This window comes from Heliangelus exortis, chromosome 2 (assembly GCF_036169615.1).
Source record: "Heliangelus exortis chromosome 2, bHelExo1.hap1, whole genome shotgun sequence".
NCBI classification, from domain to species: domain Eukaryota; kingdom Metazoa; phylum Chordata; class Aves; order Apodiformes; family Trochilidae; genus Heliangelus; species Heliangelus exortis.
The window spans coordinates 129,734,635-129,749,465 of NC_092423.1; the positions used below are offsets into that span (position 1 = coordinate 129,734,635).

General features: G+C 36.1%; 1 protein-coding gene across 4 annotated transcripts in view; it reads left to right on the forward strand.

Annotated features, from left to right (window-relative positions):
* VPS13B (vacuolar protein sorting 13 homolog B) overlaps positions 1–14,831 on the forward strand; it is a 425,857-nt gene that overhangs the window by 212,544 nt on the left and 198,482 nt on the right. For all 4 annotated transcript variants that reach the window (XM_071738035.1, XM_071738039.1, XM_071738037.1 and 1 more), the window contains exons 23-25: positions 944–1,178; positions 8,965–9,185; positions 13,946–14,152. In XM_071738035.1, coding sequence (XP_071594136.1) covers positions 944–1,178; positions 8,965–9,185; positions 13,946–14,152 — 663 coding nt within the window. The remainder of the gene's footprint in view (positions 1–943; positions 1,179–8,964; positions 9,186–13,945; positions 14,153–14,831) is intronic.

Below are 14,831 nucleotides of genomic sequence, written 5' to 3' on the forward strand. Positions count from 1 at the left end.
GGGTTGTTCAGCCTGGAGAGTATGTAGTGGCCTTCCAGAACCTGAAGGGGCTACAGAAAAGCTGGGAAGGGACTAGGGTGTCTAGTGAAAGCACAAGAGGTATTGATTTCAATCTAGAAGAGGGTAGATTTAGACTAGACAGTGGGAAGAAATTCTTCACTATGAGGGTGGTGAGACAGTAAATAGTTTTCCCAGAGAAGCTGTAGATGCCCCTCCCTGGAAGTGTTGGAAGACCAAGTTGGATGAGGCTTTGAGCAACCTGGCCTAGTGTGAGGTGTTCCCCACCCTATGGAGGGGAGTGGGAACTAGATGATCTTTACAGTCCATTCTAACCCAGAGCATTCTATGATTCTATTAATTTCCCCTTGCATATGTATGCCAATTTCCAACTAAAATTAATAATTTTCCTAGCTTATCTGATGATGAACATTTTTGTACATGCTCGTTAGTGTTGGCTAAAAAGTAACGATAGAACTTTCCCTGAAATAGGTTTTAACGTGTGTATAAAAAGCTATAGCAAATAAAATGTTGTTAGTACTAGAGGCTTAGCTATCGCTAGCAAAAGCTAATGAAGTACAAAAAGAGGAGTGCTTACTCAGCTTTATTTTGAGAACATTTTCTGACTCGGTTACACTTCTTGTAAAGAAAGGGTTAAAATGCAGATAAATATTTGGTTTATACGGCAACACCTTTCTGATCAGACTTACAGACCAAAATCCCACTTTTTCTTCCTTCTGCTTTCATAATCATAGTTTACAACAATACCCTCTTTTTCCAACATTTTGTGCCATCTTTCCTAATAATTCAACTAATAGCTAATAGCATTTTCAATCAACTGAGATGGATAAGGAAATTGAGGTTTGTACTGAGATGAATACTCAGCACTGGAGGGAAAAAAATTATAATCTGTTTCTGAGAAGTCTTTCTTTTCTGTATTTTTCAGCTTGAAGTGCAATCTTGTTGTGTATTCCTCCCGAATGACAGCCTGCCTTCCCCAAGTACTATTGTATCAGGTGACATCCCTGGAACTGTGCGCAGCTGGTACCATGGGCAGGCCAGCATGCCTGGCACACTTGTTGTCTGCTTGCCCCAGATAAAGATTATGAGTGCTGGACACAAGCATATGGAACCATTGCAGGAAATCCCATTTGTTGTGCTGAGACCCATCCTGGAAGAAGGTAGTGTGGTAAACATAAAAAAGCTTACTCTTCAATTTCCGTTTTTTACCGTTACAAAAATGCCTTCATTTTGTGTTAAACCTTGTGATGTTGTGCTGCTTTTTTAGTGGCACGTTATTATTGATGGCTAGAAATACTAATGACAAATTTTGCTCCAAAGTGAAACTTACCAAAGAGCTAGTTCTGTGATATGGTTTACTTGTCAAAGCCAAAAAAAATTCAGAAGTGCAATTTTTACCTTCATTGGTTTTGTCATTGAAGTTATTGTGTAGCCCCAGTCAGTTTGACACAATTTGGGGGAGGGAGAGTTGTGGAACTGAGTTGAGAATTCCATGTGTGAGGTTAGGAAAAACATTTCTTGCCACATTTCCTGGCAAAAATAAAGTAATAAAAAAATAAAGGCTTGAGTCTACTATTCAAACTGGACCTTAGGAAAATATCTCCACTAAGAGGGTGGTCAGTCAATGGAACAGGCTCTGCAGGAAGTGGTGGTCATGGCACCAACCCTGTCAGAGTTCAAGGAGCATCTGGACAACACTATTCATATGATTTAGTTTTAGGCTGTCCTACACAGAGCATCAAGTTGGACTTGATGATCCTTATGGGTCCCTTCCAACTTGGGATATTCTATGATTAAATGTAAGATGAGAAAAGAAATTATTAAATATAGCAGACTGTGAAAAGAGACGTATGAGATTCAATCATTGTGATAAGCAGCAATTGTGCTCTGTTTTGTGTCTACAGTAGCAAGGTTTTTGTAGAGATTTGAAGAAAAAATTGAGAATCATAGAATCCTAGAGGTTGGAAGGGACCTTGAAAGATCATCTAGTCCAACCCCCCCTGCCAGAGCAGGGCCCCCTAGAGTACATCGCCTAGGAACGTGTCCAGGCGGGTTTTGAATGTCTCCAGTGAAGGAGACTCCACAACCCCACTGGGCAGCCTGTTCCAGGGCTCCGTCACCCTTACAGTAAAAAAATTTTTTCTGATATTCAACTTGAACCTCCTATGCTCCAATTTACACCCATTACCCCTTGTCCTATCACTGGTCACCACTGAGAAAAGCCTAACTCCATCTCCCTGACACTCACCCCTTACATATTTGAAAACATTGATGAGAAGGTTTGTACAAGTTGTACAGAGGGATGCTCTCTGTGCATATATTATGGATAAGAAGTAGTTGTAGTTACTATTTGAAAAGCTAATATTTGATAGAGGTTTGAGTGTAGACCACTTGGAGGGAAGAATCAGCTTTTAGTATTCCACAAATGATTGAGAAAATAATGGATAAACTGTGAAGGACCTAAGTAACTGGAAAAAGCAAGCTAGTTATATTCAGTACAATATTTTTTTAAAAAAAGAGTCCTTAGAATTCATCAAAGTAAGTGGTAATGGATTTGCAGCAGTTTGCTGAAGGAATATAGATGAAAAAACCATATTTGTATGAAAAGCTATGTATTGGAAATACCTCACCTATCCCTCATAGTCTCAAGTCTAGAGGTTTGGGCTGATTTTAAATGTCATTCTCGAGATATCTATCCACATAACCATGATTAAAATTTCATGGACATGTGAGTTGTTGTGCTTAAACCCCAGCAGACAGATCAGCCCCACACAGCCACTCACTCCTCCTTAGCAGGATGGGGAGGGACTCTGAAGGGTAAAAGTGAGAAAACTCCTGGGTTGAACTAAAGAGAGTTTAATAGGTAAAGCAGAAGCTGAACATGAAAACAAAGCAAAAAAAAAGGAATTAATTCACTACTTCCAATCAGCAGGCAGAAGTTCAGCCACTTCTGGGATAGCAGAGCTCCATCACACATAACAGTGACTTGGGAAGACCAGTTCCATAAATCTGAATGTCTTCCCCCTTCGTGCTTGTCGCAGCTTTTAACCCTTAGCACACTGTCACATGGTCAGTTGGGATCAGCTGTCCCAAATATGTCCCCCCCCAGCATTTAAACCACCAGCCTTCTAGCTGGTGGGACAGTGTGAGAAGGAGAAAAGACCTTAACACTCTGCAAGCACTGGCAGTAACAAAAGCATGCCCATGTTTGTGGCAGTTTTCATCACAAATCCTAAACAGCAGCATACCAGCTACTATGAAGACAATTAGGTCTATCCCCAAACCCATACATTGTTGTACAGTTAGTTCATTATTGTATTCTTGAACTGTATTATTTTGAAATAATTGCTACTGGTTTGTGTGTTCATTCTAAAATGAAACAGGAGATGCGGCAATTGTTCCATTGCTTTTGTGACAGCTTTTTGTGGGAAAATTTTCTGGTTTCAGCATACTCATTGCTGAAACATAAGGTATTATAAATGCTATGCTATGAAAAATTAAGTCAAAAGCATATTTAAAAGCTAGTACTGCTATCTGAAATGTATTTGGATTTATAACAGTGTTTTCCTTCTCCTTTTGTTCTGTCACTTATGTTGGACTCTTCTCCTTCCTTTTAGCTTAACTCACAGCAACAAAAATAAAATTTTATTTTTTAGTATTTAAAGTCATATTAGAGATTTTGCCAACTAAAAAGGAGTAAAAATGGAAAGAAAAAAAAGGAGAGAAAAGTATGTGTTTTTACTAATAACTTTCAGTAGGAATGATATAATTTGTTGTTCATAGTGATAGATAAAGGATTAATACATTTAACCAAATTCTTTTGTTTGTTTTAAACTGATGATATATTTTAAGCCAATCATGAAAGTAAGAAGTTATTTTAATATTATCAAACCCAGATTTGAAGGAAAGATCCTAGTGAGAGAGAGAATCTCCCTGGTTGGGATAAAGCCTATGGTAAGGAATTTATTTGTGTGTGGCTTTGTGCTCCGGGAATAATGCCAAACAGAAGTTCTCACAATCTTGATATTTTTGATTCTCTAATGGAGCTATTGCCTTCTCCCATGCCAGTACTCCCTCTTAAACAGACTATTAAAAAGTTTTTTTCAAATCTTTTAAGTCACCCTCTTAGCTTCTTCCCACATAGAGGTAAATACTTTCTGTGGATTTATTGGGAGAATCTTGTAATTTGCATTCTGTCTTTCTACAAGAATTTGGGGACATACAACCATTCTTAAGATGTTACCATCTCTCTGGAATTATATTTATTCAAGCTTGCATTTCTTGGAAATTACTTTTTGAATCATTTCATCTTTTATAGAGAAGATATAAGTAAAAGACATGCTTACAATGATGCATTGTTACTTTCAAAGAAAGCTGTGTTCTTACTTGTATATTTTTCTTATTCCATGAAGAACTAAAAGAGGAGGGAAAGGGAGCATAGCCATGTTGTCATCTGGGGATATTGTAGCCTACTCACAGATACTTACTGACCTCAGCATGTCAACATACTGTAAAAATAGCTTATCCCAAGATCAGGTCTTTCCATTTCTTTTTAGAGTTCTGATAAATTTCTTTCCTGAGGTTAACTGTAGTTTTAAGGAATACTTAAAAGAACATTTTAAGTACAATACTTGAATCCAGAAACATAGCTTAGCTCAATCATACTAAGTAACATCAACAGAAACTGGTTTATCAATGTTAAGAACACAATACTCTGTTTAACTTCTCTTAAATAACAAATATAACTAATTAGGTTCATGAAAAGATATTGAGCTTCAATACAAATTATAAGGTACTACCTTTATATTTCATAATATAATATTCCCTGAGAATACTGAAACAGAATCATGGTTCTGCATAAACAACTTGTTATGGTCAAGCTTTAAAGCTCTCTCTCTAGTAACAGGGTTTAAGTTAGAAAAGTTTGGGTGTTTGTGCTTACAATTGAAGTCTGAGGAATACTCGACTGCTGGAAGTAAACTCTGGAGCTGACCAAAGGCCTCAGGACTTTTGCCTGGGTGCACCTAGGATTAGACAGCCAGAGAACTTCTTCCCCGTTGCATGACTTGGAGGAAGTACAACAGTGACCTAACATGTAACGATTGCAACATTGTTTGATTTAAACATTGCATGTTGCATGGGAATGTGAGGACATCCATGTGAAGACCCTGTCATGTGGGTAGAGAAGGAGAAATGAAGACAGAGTAGTCAAGATGATTTTTGAAGGTTCCAAAGGATACCTTTAGCACAGGCTGGAAATTCCAGGTCATATACACGATGGAGCTTTCACAATCTCTCTCCTACCATTACTAACTTCAAACAAGCATGATTTCTTTTTTGTACAGTTGACAGCATGGTATACGGAACATTGTGTACAGCTACCTCTTCTGCACTCTAGTTTTTAAAATAAAGAGAAGTGTCACATAAAACTGAGAGCAAGCATATAACAATTCCCACTAGCTAAGTACATTTATCAGTATTGTATGTCATGTATATGGGAAGGCTTTTAATGAACATTCTCTAAGAAACAAAGTGCATCAAATAACTACCAGAGAAAGTGCTTGCACATAGTAAAAAGTTGTAGTTTTATGTTGGAAAAAATATCTCACTCAATGCAAAAGAAGTCTTCCTAAACTATTGCAAATAGCAGGTAAATGGTAATGCAACTTGTCTGGCAGGTCAGCTGCCAAAGACATGAAGGTGGTATTTATAAATTATATATCTTAATGAATACAATCTCAAGTTTTTTTAATCAGCAGTGATGTTTGAAGGAATTAAAAATAAGGATTTTTGCGAGCAGTAGATCAGGAATTAGCCAGAATCTTGAACCATAGTAGAGGTCTGTCATGTATGTCTTTTATAATCTTTCCCATAAGAACTGTGGGCTGAGCTCTAATTCCACTGAAGGCAATGTCAAGTTTACTTACAAAAACTGCAACACAGAAGAATCTCAGCAGTTAGACTGCAAAACAATAGTATATGTGGATGGAAGGGTTAGATGCAGAGGAAATACCTGCCAAATATTGCAAAGACTTTTCCTTTTTTCTTTCTAATAAATAATTTTTGAAATAAAATTCTGTAAACAGTGTTGCTTTTGCTGGTTTTTAGACACTTTGAATTTATTATTTAAATAATTTAATAAAACCTGTCTGCAAGTGAATGCAGGTACAGGTTTTTCTTAAAAACCAAAAAAGCAAACAATGTATAGTTGCAAATTTGCCATATTTTTATTACAGTGTTTTCAGCATGCTGTAGTTTGTTTACATTTATAGAATTGAGTGTGTTTTTTAAGGTAGATAATGTTTACAGTGTAGTGGAATTAGCATTCAGGATTTTGTTTGGACAGTCTTTCTAATCTATGAACGATACATGATGTTAATTTACTGTGGTGGTCATAAGAAAAACAAAGTTCATGTGTAGTAATTAGAGACATGTAATTAGAGTTGACTTTGCATTTGATTTTTTTCCATCTATTACAATTAATACTTTGTATTTCTTGGCTGACTGAACTTGGAAAAAAATACAGATTGCTAACTACTTTAAAATTTCTAATCTGAATCCTTTCCAAAATATGTTCAAGTTGCTTTGGCTGAGTCTAATTCGTCAGTATGTAATAAGTTCAAAATAAACTACTGAAGTTTTCAGTTCCTTCTTAGTATTAGATACACAGGCTCACACAATACCGACCAATATAGATTTATTGCTGGTGCCACCTGTGGAAGAAACAACAGGATTCTTACTAAAATAATATAGTAAAAATATATATATTTGGATCCAGCTTTATTTTAATTTCAAAACTTTTTAAACTTCTAAATAATCACAGTTAACATTTTGTGCTATTTTTACTGTTATGAGTTCTCAATAGGACAGTGTTGACTGTAGATCACACCAGGCAGCAAACACACTCTTCCTGTATTTTTTGGATTCACTGGTTTGAATTCTTTATTGTCCTGTGAGACTCCAAGGGCCCAACCCATTATACATTTGTATTTGCCATCTTCTAATTCTTAACACTGGTTCCCATGCCTCTGTTAGATTAACTTGGACTCTTCTTACGACTCCAGGCCCAAATCTTGAAAACTAAAGCCTCATACCAGATCATCTTCTGAATTTTGATACGGGAAGGACAACTTTTTTTCTTCTTTCCCTCCAAATAAATGTGCACTGTACAAAGATGAAGACTGTTTCAGGCCAGGCTGAGGTTTAGGGATACCCACCAGCCTTCTGTGTTTGGGTATAAGACTGCATCAAGCCACTTTCATGTTGCTTTGAATTGGAGCAGGCTGTTTCTCTTCATCAATGGAAAATTGAGATGCTGAGCACAGACTCCCTGTCATTCAAGTGAGGACAAAAAGGCTCAACTTCCTCAGCAAAGAATCTGATACACAGAATGTTGAACAGTTTCTTTAGAGAAAACCAAACCAAACAAACAAAGCCACAAAACAAACAAACCTCCCCACCCCCCATGAAAATAGTTCCTGTGCTCTCTGTTCTCAGCCTTTCATTTCTAACTAGTAGAGCTACTGAAGGTTTTCTCTCACTCAAAAGAGTTCCTGTTGGCCTTTTAAAGACTTACCCAAGTAATTATCTCTGTGGTCCTCCTTTTGAAACCTCCCTTTTATTTCCCATCTGTCAACAATCTAAGGAAAAAGGATTGTACCAAAGTTGCAGCTGTTTTGTTATTCTGCTGGACACTGCCAATTCCCTCTGTAATTGTTCTTGATAATGATTTACAGTAATCTGCCAAGCACTTCTGTGGGTAGCCTCCTTCCTAAATATAAGAACTGAAGTACTCTGTATAGGTCTATAGTAGTTTATTTGGGCAAAATCCATCATCACTGGGTTTTAGGAAGTTAAGTGAAGGCAGTGGAAAAGAGCTGCACTGTGACCAAGGTCTCACTTACCTGAACAGTTTGTTGGGATAGACTTTACTTGGTGGCATCATGTGTTTGAGCTTCAAGCTGTGAATTTTTCGAAGAAAGAATTCTCTGGTGTACTATTAAAACCTATAAATGTAAGTATATCATGTAAGGACATGCTGCTGCCATCTATATGCTGAAATAAGTATCGAGTGGTTTCACATTACTGTGCAGTTTGAGTTTTCATATAAAGCAAAGGGACTTTTTTTCAAGACTGTACTACATGTTTGTTCACAGTTTGGGTTGACATTCCCATTGGTTTTCAATTTGTAAAAAGATGTAAAACATTTACAATATTTACATAAAATATTGATAGGCTGAGGGAGCTGGGGCTGTTTAGCCTAGAGAAAAGAAGGCTCTTGGGAGACCGAATACTATTAGGTATTAAGTATGTATGTGTGTGTGTGTATATATATATATGTATATGTACACACACCTATATATGTGTGTGTGTTTGTATTTATATATATATATATATATACACACGGGGAAGACCTTCCCATACCCCAAGGGGGTATAGCAGGAAGGCCAGAGATGGACTGTTTGCAAGGGCTTATAGTGATAGGACGAAGGGCAATGGTTTTAAATTAGGGGAAAGCACATTTAGATTGGATGTTAGGAACAAGTTCTTTACCATGAGGGCAGTGGAAAAATGGAACCAGTTGCCCAGGGAGGTATTTAAGGCCTCATCCCTGGAGATATTCAAGGTGAGGCTTCCTGAGGCTCAGAGCAACCTGATCTAATTGAGGGTGTCCCTGCTTACTGCAGAGGGGTTGGACTGGATGGCCATACCTTCTAATACAATTTATTCTGTGATTCTGTGATTTATTGCTGTTGCTTAGGTTCTAAGTTATAGAATGGAAGTGATGCTTGAATTACATTTGTGAGAGTTCGGAATCAATTTAAAGGTTGTTGATTGCACTTCTTAAGGGACTTGGGATAATGCCTTTACTGTGTTTTGAGAAAGTAATAACCTAGTTTTTGTTATGCAATTATTTGACTGTTCTCCCTTCCTTTTGATCTTTAGGTGATGCTTTCCCATGGACTATCAGTCTGCATCATTTCAGTATATATACTCTTCTTGGACAGCAAATGACACTGAATTTAGTGGAACCAATGGGCTGTACTTCTACTTTAGCTGTTACTTCACAGAAACTACTTGCTTCGGGGCCAGAATCTAGACACTCATTTGTCGTCTGCCTCCATGTCGACCTTGAGTCCCTTGAAATAAAATGCTCCAACCCCCAGGTTGGTACATTTAATTGATTTATGAAAGGAAATTAAAAATAACTCGATTTAAGTACAATTGTTCTGTGTTTTGTTGAAGAGAGTCTCTTCTATCTTAATTTTTTTTTAACAGGGCCATCAAGATCAAGGTGCTTAGATTAAGATTTGCTTTGAAGCTCTCTCAAGTTTTGTAATTTAAACTCTGCTCAAAATGTAATAGCTACAGTATAAATGCATCTTTTGGCTGATGGAGTGAAATGAATTGCAGATGTACCATTAAATGCTAAAGTGCTATTCTGCTGTCACATATATTGAAGTGGTTTAATGTAACTTTTTACCATATTTTCATAGAACTAACATTTCTTTGAACATGAAGTTTCTTAGGCGAACAATGGTATCCTATACTAAAGGGAAAAAACTCAAAACAGACGAATGTGTTTAAACAAAATTTGCCACCTCATTTTTGTTTATTAAAAGGCAAAGATGCTGCTGGATTTTGAGAAAGGGCACTTTCTGTATCCTACTGGCTTGTATCAGATTTGCTGTAGTTTCAGATAGAGTAGGTTTTTCTGTGAAAAACTTGAGTAATGTTTACTGCAACTTGCATAACACTACCCTGACAGTTGCAGCATTTCCAGTGATACTGAAGAAAATAGTCTTATTATTGAGAAATGCAAAACTGATGAGGTGTGAGTAGTGCTCTGCATTTGTATGCTGTCTGCTCCAGAGTTTTAGCAATATGTAAAAATTTTCAAAGGACATGAGGTGTGAGTAGTGCTCTGCATTTGTATGCTGTCTGCTCCAGAGTTTTAGCAATATGTAAACATTTTCAAAGGACATTGTCTACAAATGGCTGCTTTTTGCTTCTGTTAATAGTAAAAAAAGAAAGGACCAAAAGTATTACAATTTTGATCTGATAGATAGCACATCACATTTGTAAAGGTTTGTGGACCTATGTCTGGGAATACTAATGCTAAGGTGGTTGGTGACATTTTAGCATTATCCCTTGTGTATACATATTGTAATACATTACTCCATCACATGCAGTTTTTCCCTTGCCTCATTCCATATTCTATGAATGAAAAAAGCCTTTTATTTTATCCTTACTGTGTGGTCTCCTGCCTCATCACTGCCTTCTATCCAAGTTATTTCTCATTCATTTGTATGACATTATCATCTGCATTGGATGGAAGAGGTTGGTAGAGTGAGATTGCACGCCAGGCATGGCAAAATAAAATTTAAAGTTGAGTATCCTCAACAAGAGGATTCGTAAAGCTGTGTGCCAGGTGTTTTTACACACTGAAAGGTTCGTTACTCAGTTCTAAATATATAAATAGGAAAGGACAAAATTATGATTTTGCTGAATATTTTCCATTTTCTATTTAAAGACTTCTGAAAGCTTTATTTTACAACTTTGTGGTATTCCCATAATGTTTAATAAATTCACATGCAGTAATTTTACAGCCTGGGGAAACCTGTCTCGTCCTGTATTAATTTTCATAGAACTGTAGAAAATTCCTCTTGATATTGTAGCTATCCAGAGAATTGTCAAATATTTTGAAAGGTTCATTTTGCTTTCTGCTTTTTATTCATACTTTCTCAGTAATTCCAGAGAGGTTTTTTTTTTTAAAATCTTCAAATGCATTACTCATGGTTAATATATGTAATACATTAATAGCATTAATTTATAAGCAATATGATTTTGTTATAAGTGGAAGCCTTATCTAAATTTGAGTCACCAGTTTAAAAAGGAAAATCCAATAAGTAAACATTTTCAAGCTTTCCTAGCAGAGTGTGATCACATTGTTTTGCAAACTGTAAGAAAATACTTGTATTTAAAAAATTTAAATTCTATCCTCCAAGTAAATCATGTTATGAATATAGTGAAATGTTAAAATGAAGTTTTACAGTGTAATATCAGACCAAATATTGTTGTCCTAACTAATGTCTTTGTAAACTGTAAACTCATTTACTGAAGTATTACAATGACTGAAAGGATGCAGACAAATTATTTGAGTTTAGTAGAGGTTCTGGGGCTTTCTTTTCTCCCTTACATTTGCCTTCCTTGTACTTTCTGGTTTACTTACGCAAAAGGAGAAAAAAAATCACTCTTATTTAGCCAGATGTTCAAGACCAGAAGATGGAAAATACAATTACATAAACAGCATTTGATAGTTATAAATTCACAGTAGAGTAACTATGAAATTTGATTCTTTAAATGACTGGCTGTATTTTGTCTATAGATGACAGCCTTAAAGTAGGTGATATCGAGTGAATTTGTTAAATGGTAACAAAGTGAATTATTTTACTATATTACTATTATGGTTTAATATGAAGCCATATTCTCATTGTTGTATCCCTTTAAAGTCAATAGATACTTCCAGTGTGCAGAATTGTCAGGATATTGTCTTTTGTAGTAGTTTTCAATTTTGTAGTAATGTGTTATTTTTAAAGTATAAAATGCTGTAACATATTGAACTTTACAGATTTTGCCAAGTAGTCAGTGGGGTCTTACTGAGTTATGTGTGGTTTTGCTGGTGAGGGAGTTGAAGCTGTGAGAGAAGGAAACTTTTCTTCACAAATTCTGGCAGAGTTATTCCTATTTTTGTCATACCATTTTTCTTCTCTTGAATAGAGTGTACTAAAAATAATTATTATGTATTAACTGTTACACTCAAAAATACTTTTAAAGGACAGAGTCCTTACACAGGCTCTTAGAATCAGAATTGGATTTTATTATCTATTAAAATAATACTAAAACTACTCACTTGAAAAAAATGCAACCAACAAAAAAAGTAGAAATTCTTCTATTTTAATGAGTAACAACCAATGGAACAAAATTAAGTGTATTAAAAATATAAAGACATAACTTCAGCTCTGTATCTGAAAAGCTGAAATTTAAAAATTTTATTTCCATATAGATACATCCCTTCCTTTTTGTATTAATGTGATTTCGGTGTGAAGCTTTTTGGTAGTTTTTACTTTTTGACATCTTTCCATGAAATCATCTCCCTCTAATCAGTGTGCTTTTTTTTCTTGGTGAACTTGTGTCTCTGGTTTCAGATCAGGGTAGAGTATTAAGGGTCATACTAATTAGAAGTGTGGTTCCTGGCAATGTCTGGAGAAACGGCTGCTGCTGTCTGAAATAGCCACTGTTTCAGAGTGGCTGCAAAGATTCTAGCCTGAGCAATTCTAAAAAACCTCCCATATAACATAATAATTAGCTTTAATGATTATGACTGTTACAACTCCAATATGATTTAAGTTCTTCAGTGTCAGATTAACTGATGACAACCCTCTTCACCTTGTGTACGAGAGGATAGGTATACACAGAAGTTCCTTCTCTTTTATTATTTTGTCCCTTTATGAACAGGAGCATAATTAGATCTCCAGAAGCCTTCGTTAAGATAAGTATAGCTTAAATTATCCTTTGCTTTCTTGACCAAAAAAATATTTTGAGAGAGGGGAGGTTGCAAGCATGTATGATTTGGATATGTGCCTGTATCCCATTAATTTTCTAGTGACTCTTTTGCCAGCAAAATGTCAACACCAGTTAATGTTATATTACTCAATCAATCAGATGGACATGGAAATGACTCAGAAAAACTTAGAAATTTGTAATTAGTAATTTAAAGGTTACCAGTGCATCTTGGAGTGCTACAGACATAAAATATATTCAAGAGTAACTAAAAGAACTTTTTGCCACAGCCAGGGATATTGTTTGTCTGTAGATTACTCTGTATATGCAGACAAAAAAAGTACTGAGAAGTTTATCCCCTTTAAGGAAAAATTCTGTCAAAAGAGTATATAACCTGCTCAATGTAAGCCTTGAAACTTCAAAAGAAAATCCAAGATGAATTAAGAAGGTTTTTATAAAATCCCAGCACTTTACCTCTTAAGAAATGACTGTGGCATGTACTTTGAGACTTCATCACACATTCTCACGCACGAAATCAAGTACTGTTTTATATCAAATGTAGATTGACAACAGTGTTTTTCTGCATCTGTTCTGCCCACATAAGAAGCCAGCTTCATAGAGTAGATGTGTCCTGAGGCTTAAAGTTTTTATAAATATAAGAATTTCCATTTTTTATAATGGCAAGTTGGGTATGGTATCCAGCTGTGGATCTGCTTCTATATTGTTTGCAGTTTTCTCTGAGCTTGTTTTATACAGTATATTGCAGTATGTTGTCATACAGATTCTGTGATTAATGCTTATTTACAATAACTTATGTAAATATCTTAGAACTGAGTCAAACAATGTGCAAGGTTAGACTTTATGTTTCTGAATATTGGAATGACATATGCCAGGAGACTATTGAGTTTGATAGTGGATACTCTTCCTGAAATTTAGAGCAGTTTCATATGCTGTGTAGGATCATTATTGTAATATAATTTTAATTAATAATTTTTGTAAGTTTATATGTTTGGCATTTTCTAGAGGCAGTGTCTATACATATGAAATATACCACGTATTAGCTTTGTTTAATTGTTAAAATTATTATTAGCAAAAGTTTTACAAGACCATGCTCTTGCTTACATTTTCATGAGCTATGTTTGATGTTTAGGCAAAGCACAGATTATTTTTATCAAATCACTATACTGTAAACTGAAGTTAATAATTTTGGTTACAACATATTTGCTTATCGGAATGCTAGAAATAGGGAGAAGTTCAGTTCTGCTACATTCTAAGCCTCATTGGAAGGCTTATGATTTTTCTTTACCTCATTAAGGAAAGCTTCATCTTAGAAAAAAGTTGTTTTTTTTTCTTCTTCTTTTAGGTGCAGCTTCTGTATGAACTGGCTGAGATCACAAGTAAAGTTTGGAATAAGATTCAGAGGAGGGGAATTCTATATCAATCTTCTGTCTATTCTGAAACCATGACAGGACCTGCTCCTCCTAGCTCTCCAGTTAAAAGTAGTGTTGGTACTGCTCCACCAGATACCAGCACATACAGCCCATCTGCTGACATTGGGACCACTACAGAGGTAGGCTTGCTTAGAAAAAAAGTGGAAGAAGGTGAAAAAAACAAGACTTTTTTTTTTTTTTTTGCTCCTATGCTTATTGTTTGTCTACTTTGTTTCTCTTTGAAGTGAATGAATATTAACTGTTGTCAGAAAATTTATGGTTACTGTTTCCAGGTCAAGAAACATAAGGTATTTTTCAAGTCCAGAATTTTTAGAATAGTAACTGGTGTTTGGAAGTACCTGGGATACCTGTGGTGCTTGTGAGTCATTCCAAGGAGCTTTTGCAGTTATCCTGTCATGTTGAAGTCAGTCACTACCATGCCTGAGTCAGCCAAGAGCTGCTGTGTGCGGACTGTGTTGGGAGCCAGGAGAGGTACAGGGGCAGTGAGGGCTTCCAAGGCTGGCACTGGGGGTCACCCAGCTGCACACTCAGCTCAGGTCCATCCATCCATTGCTGCCCTTCATCTGTTTCTGGAGCTCAGTTCCTACCCTTCTCCCAGCCGTCCCATATCTCAGGAGTGCTTTTGTAACTCAGTCACGTGAGGGTTTGGTGTGCATCTTCATACAGAAGACTGGCTACGTGGTGCAGTGAATTTCTGCCTCCTTAATTTACAGCACTGCGTGGCTGCTTGGAGTGATCTGGTACCTGATCTGTATGTGCCTAAGACTGTAAAATTTATTTTGAGACATGGAAAGGAGT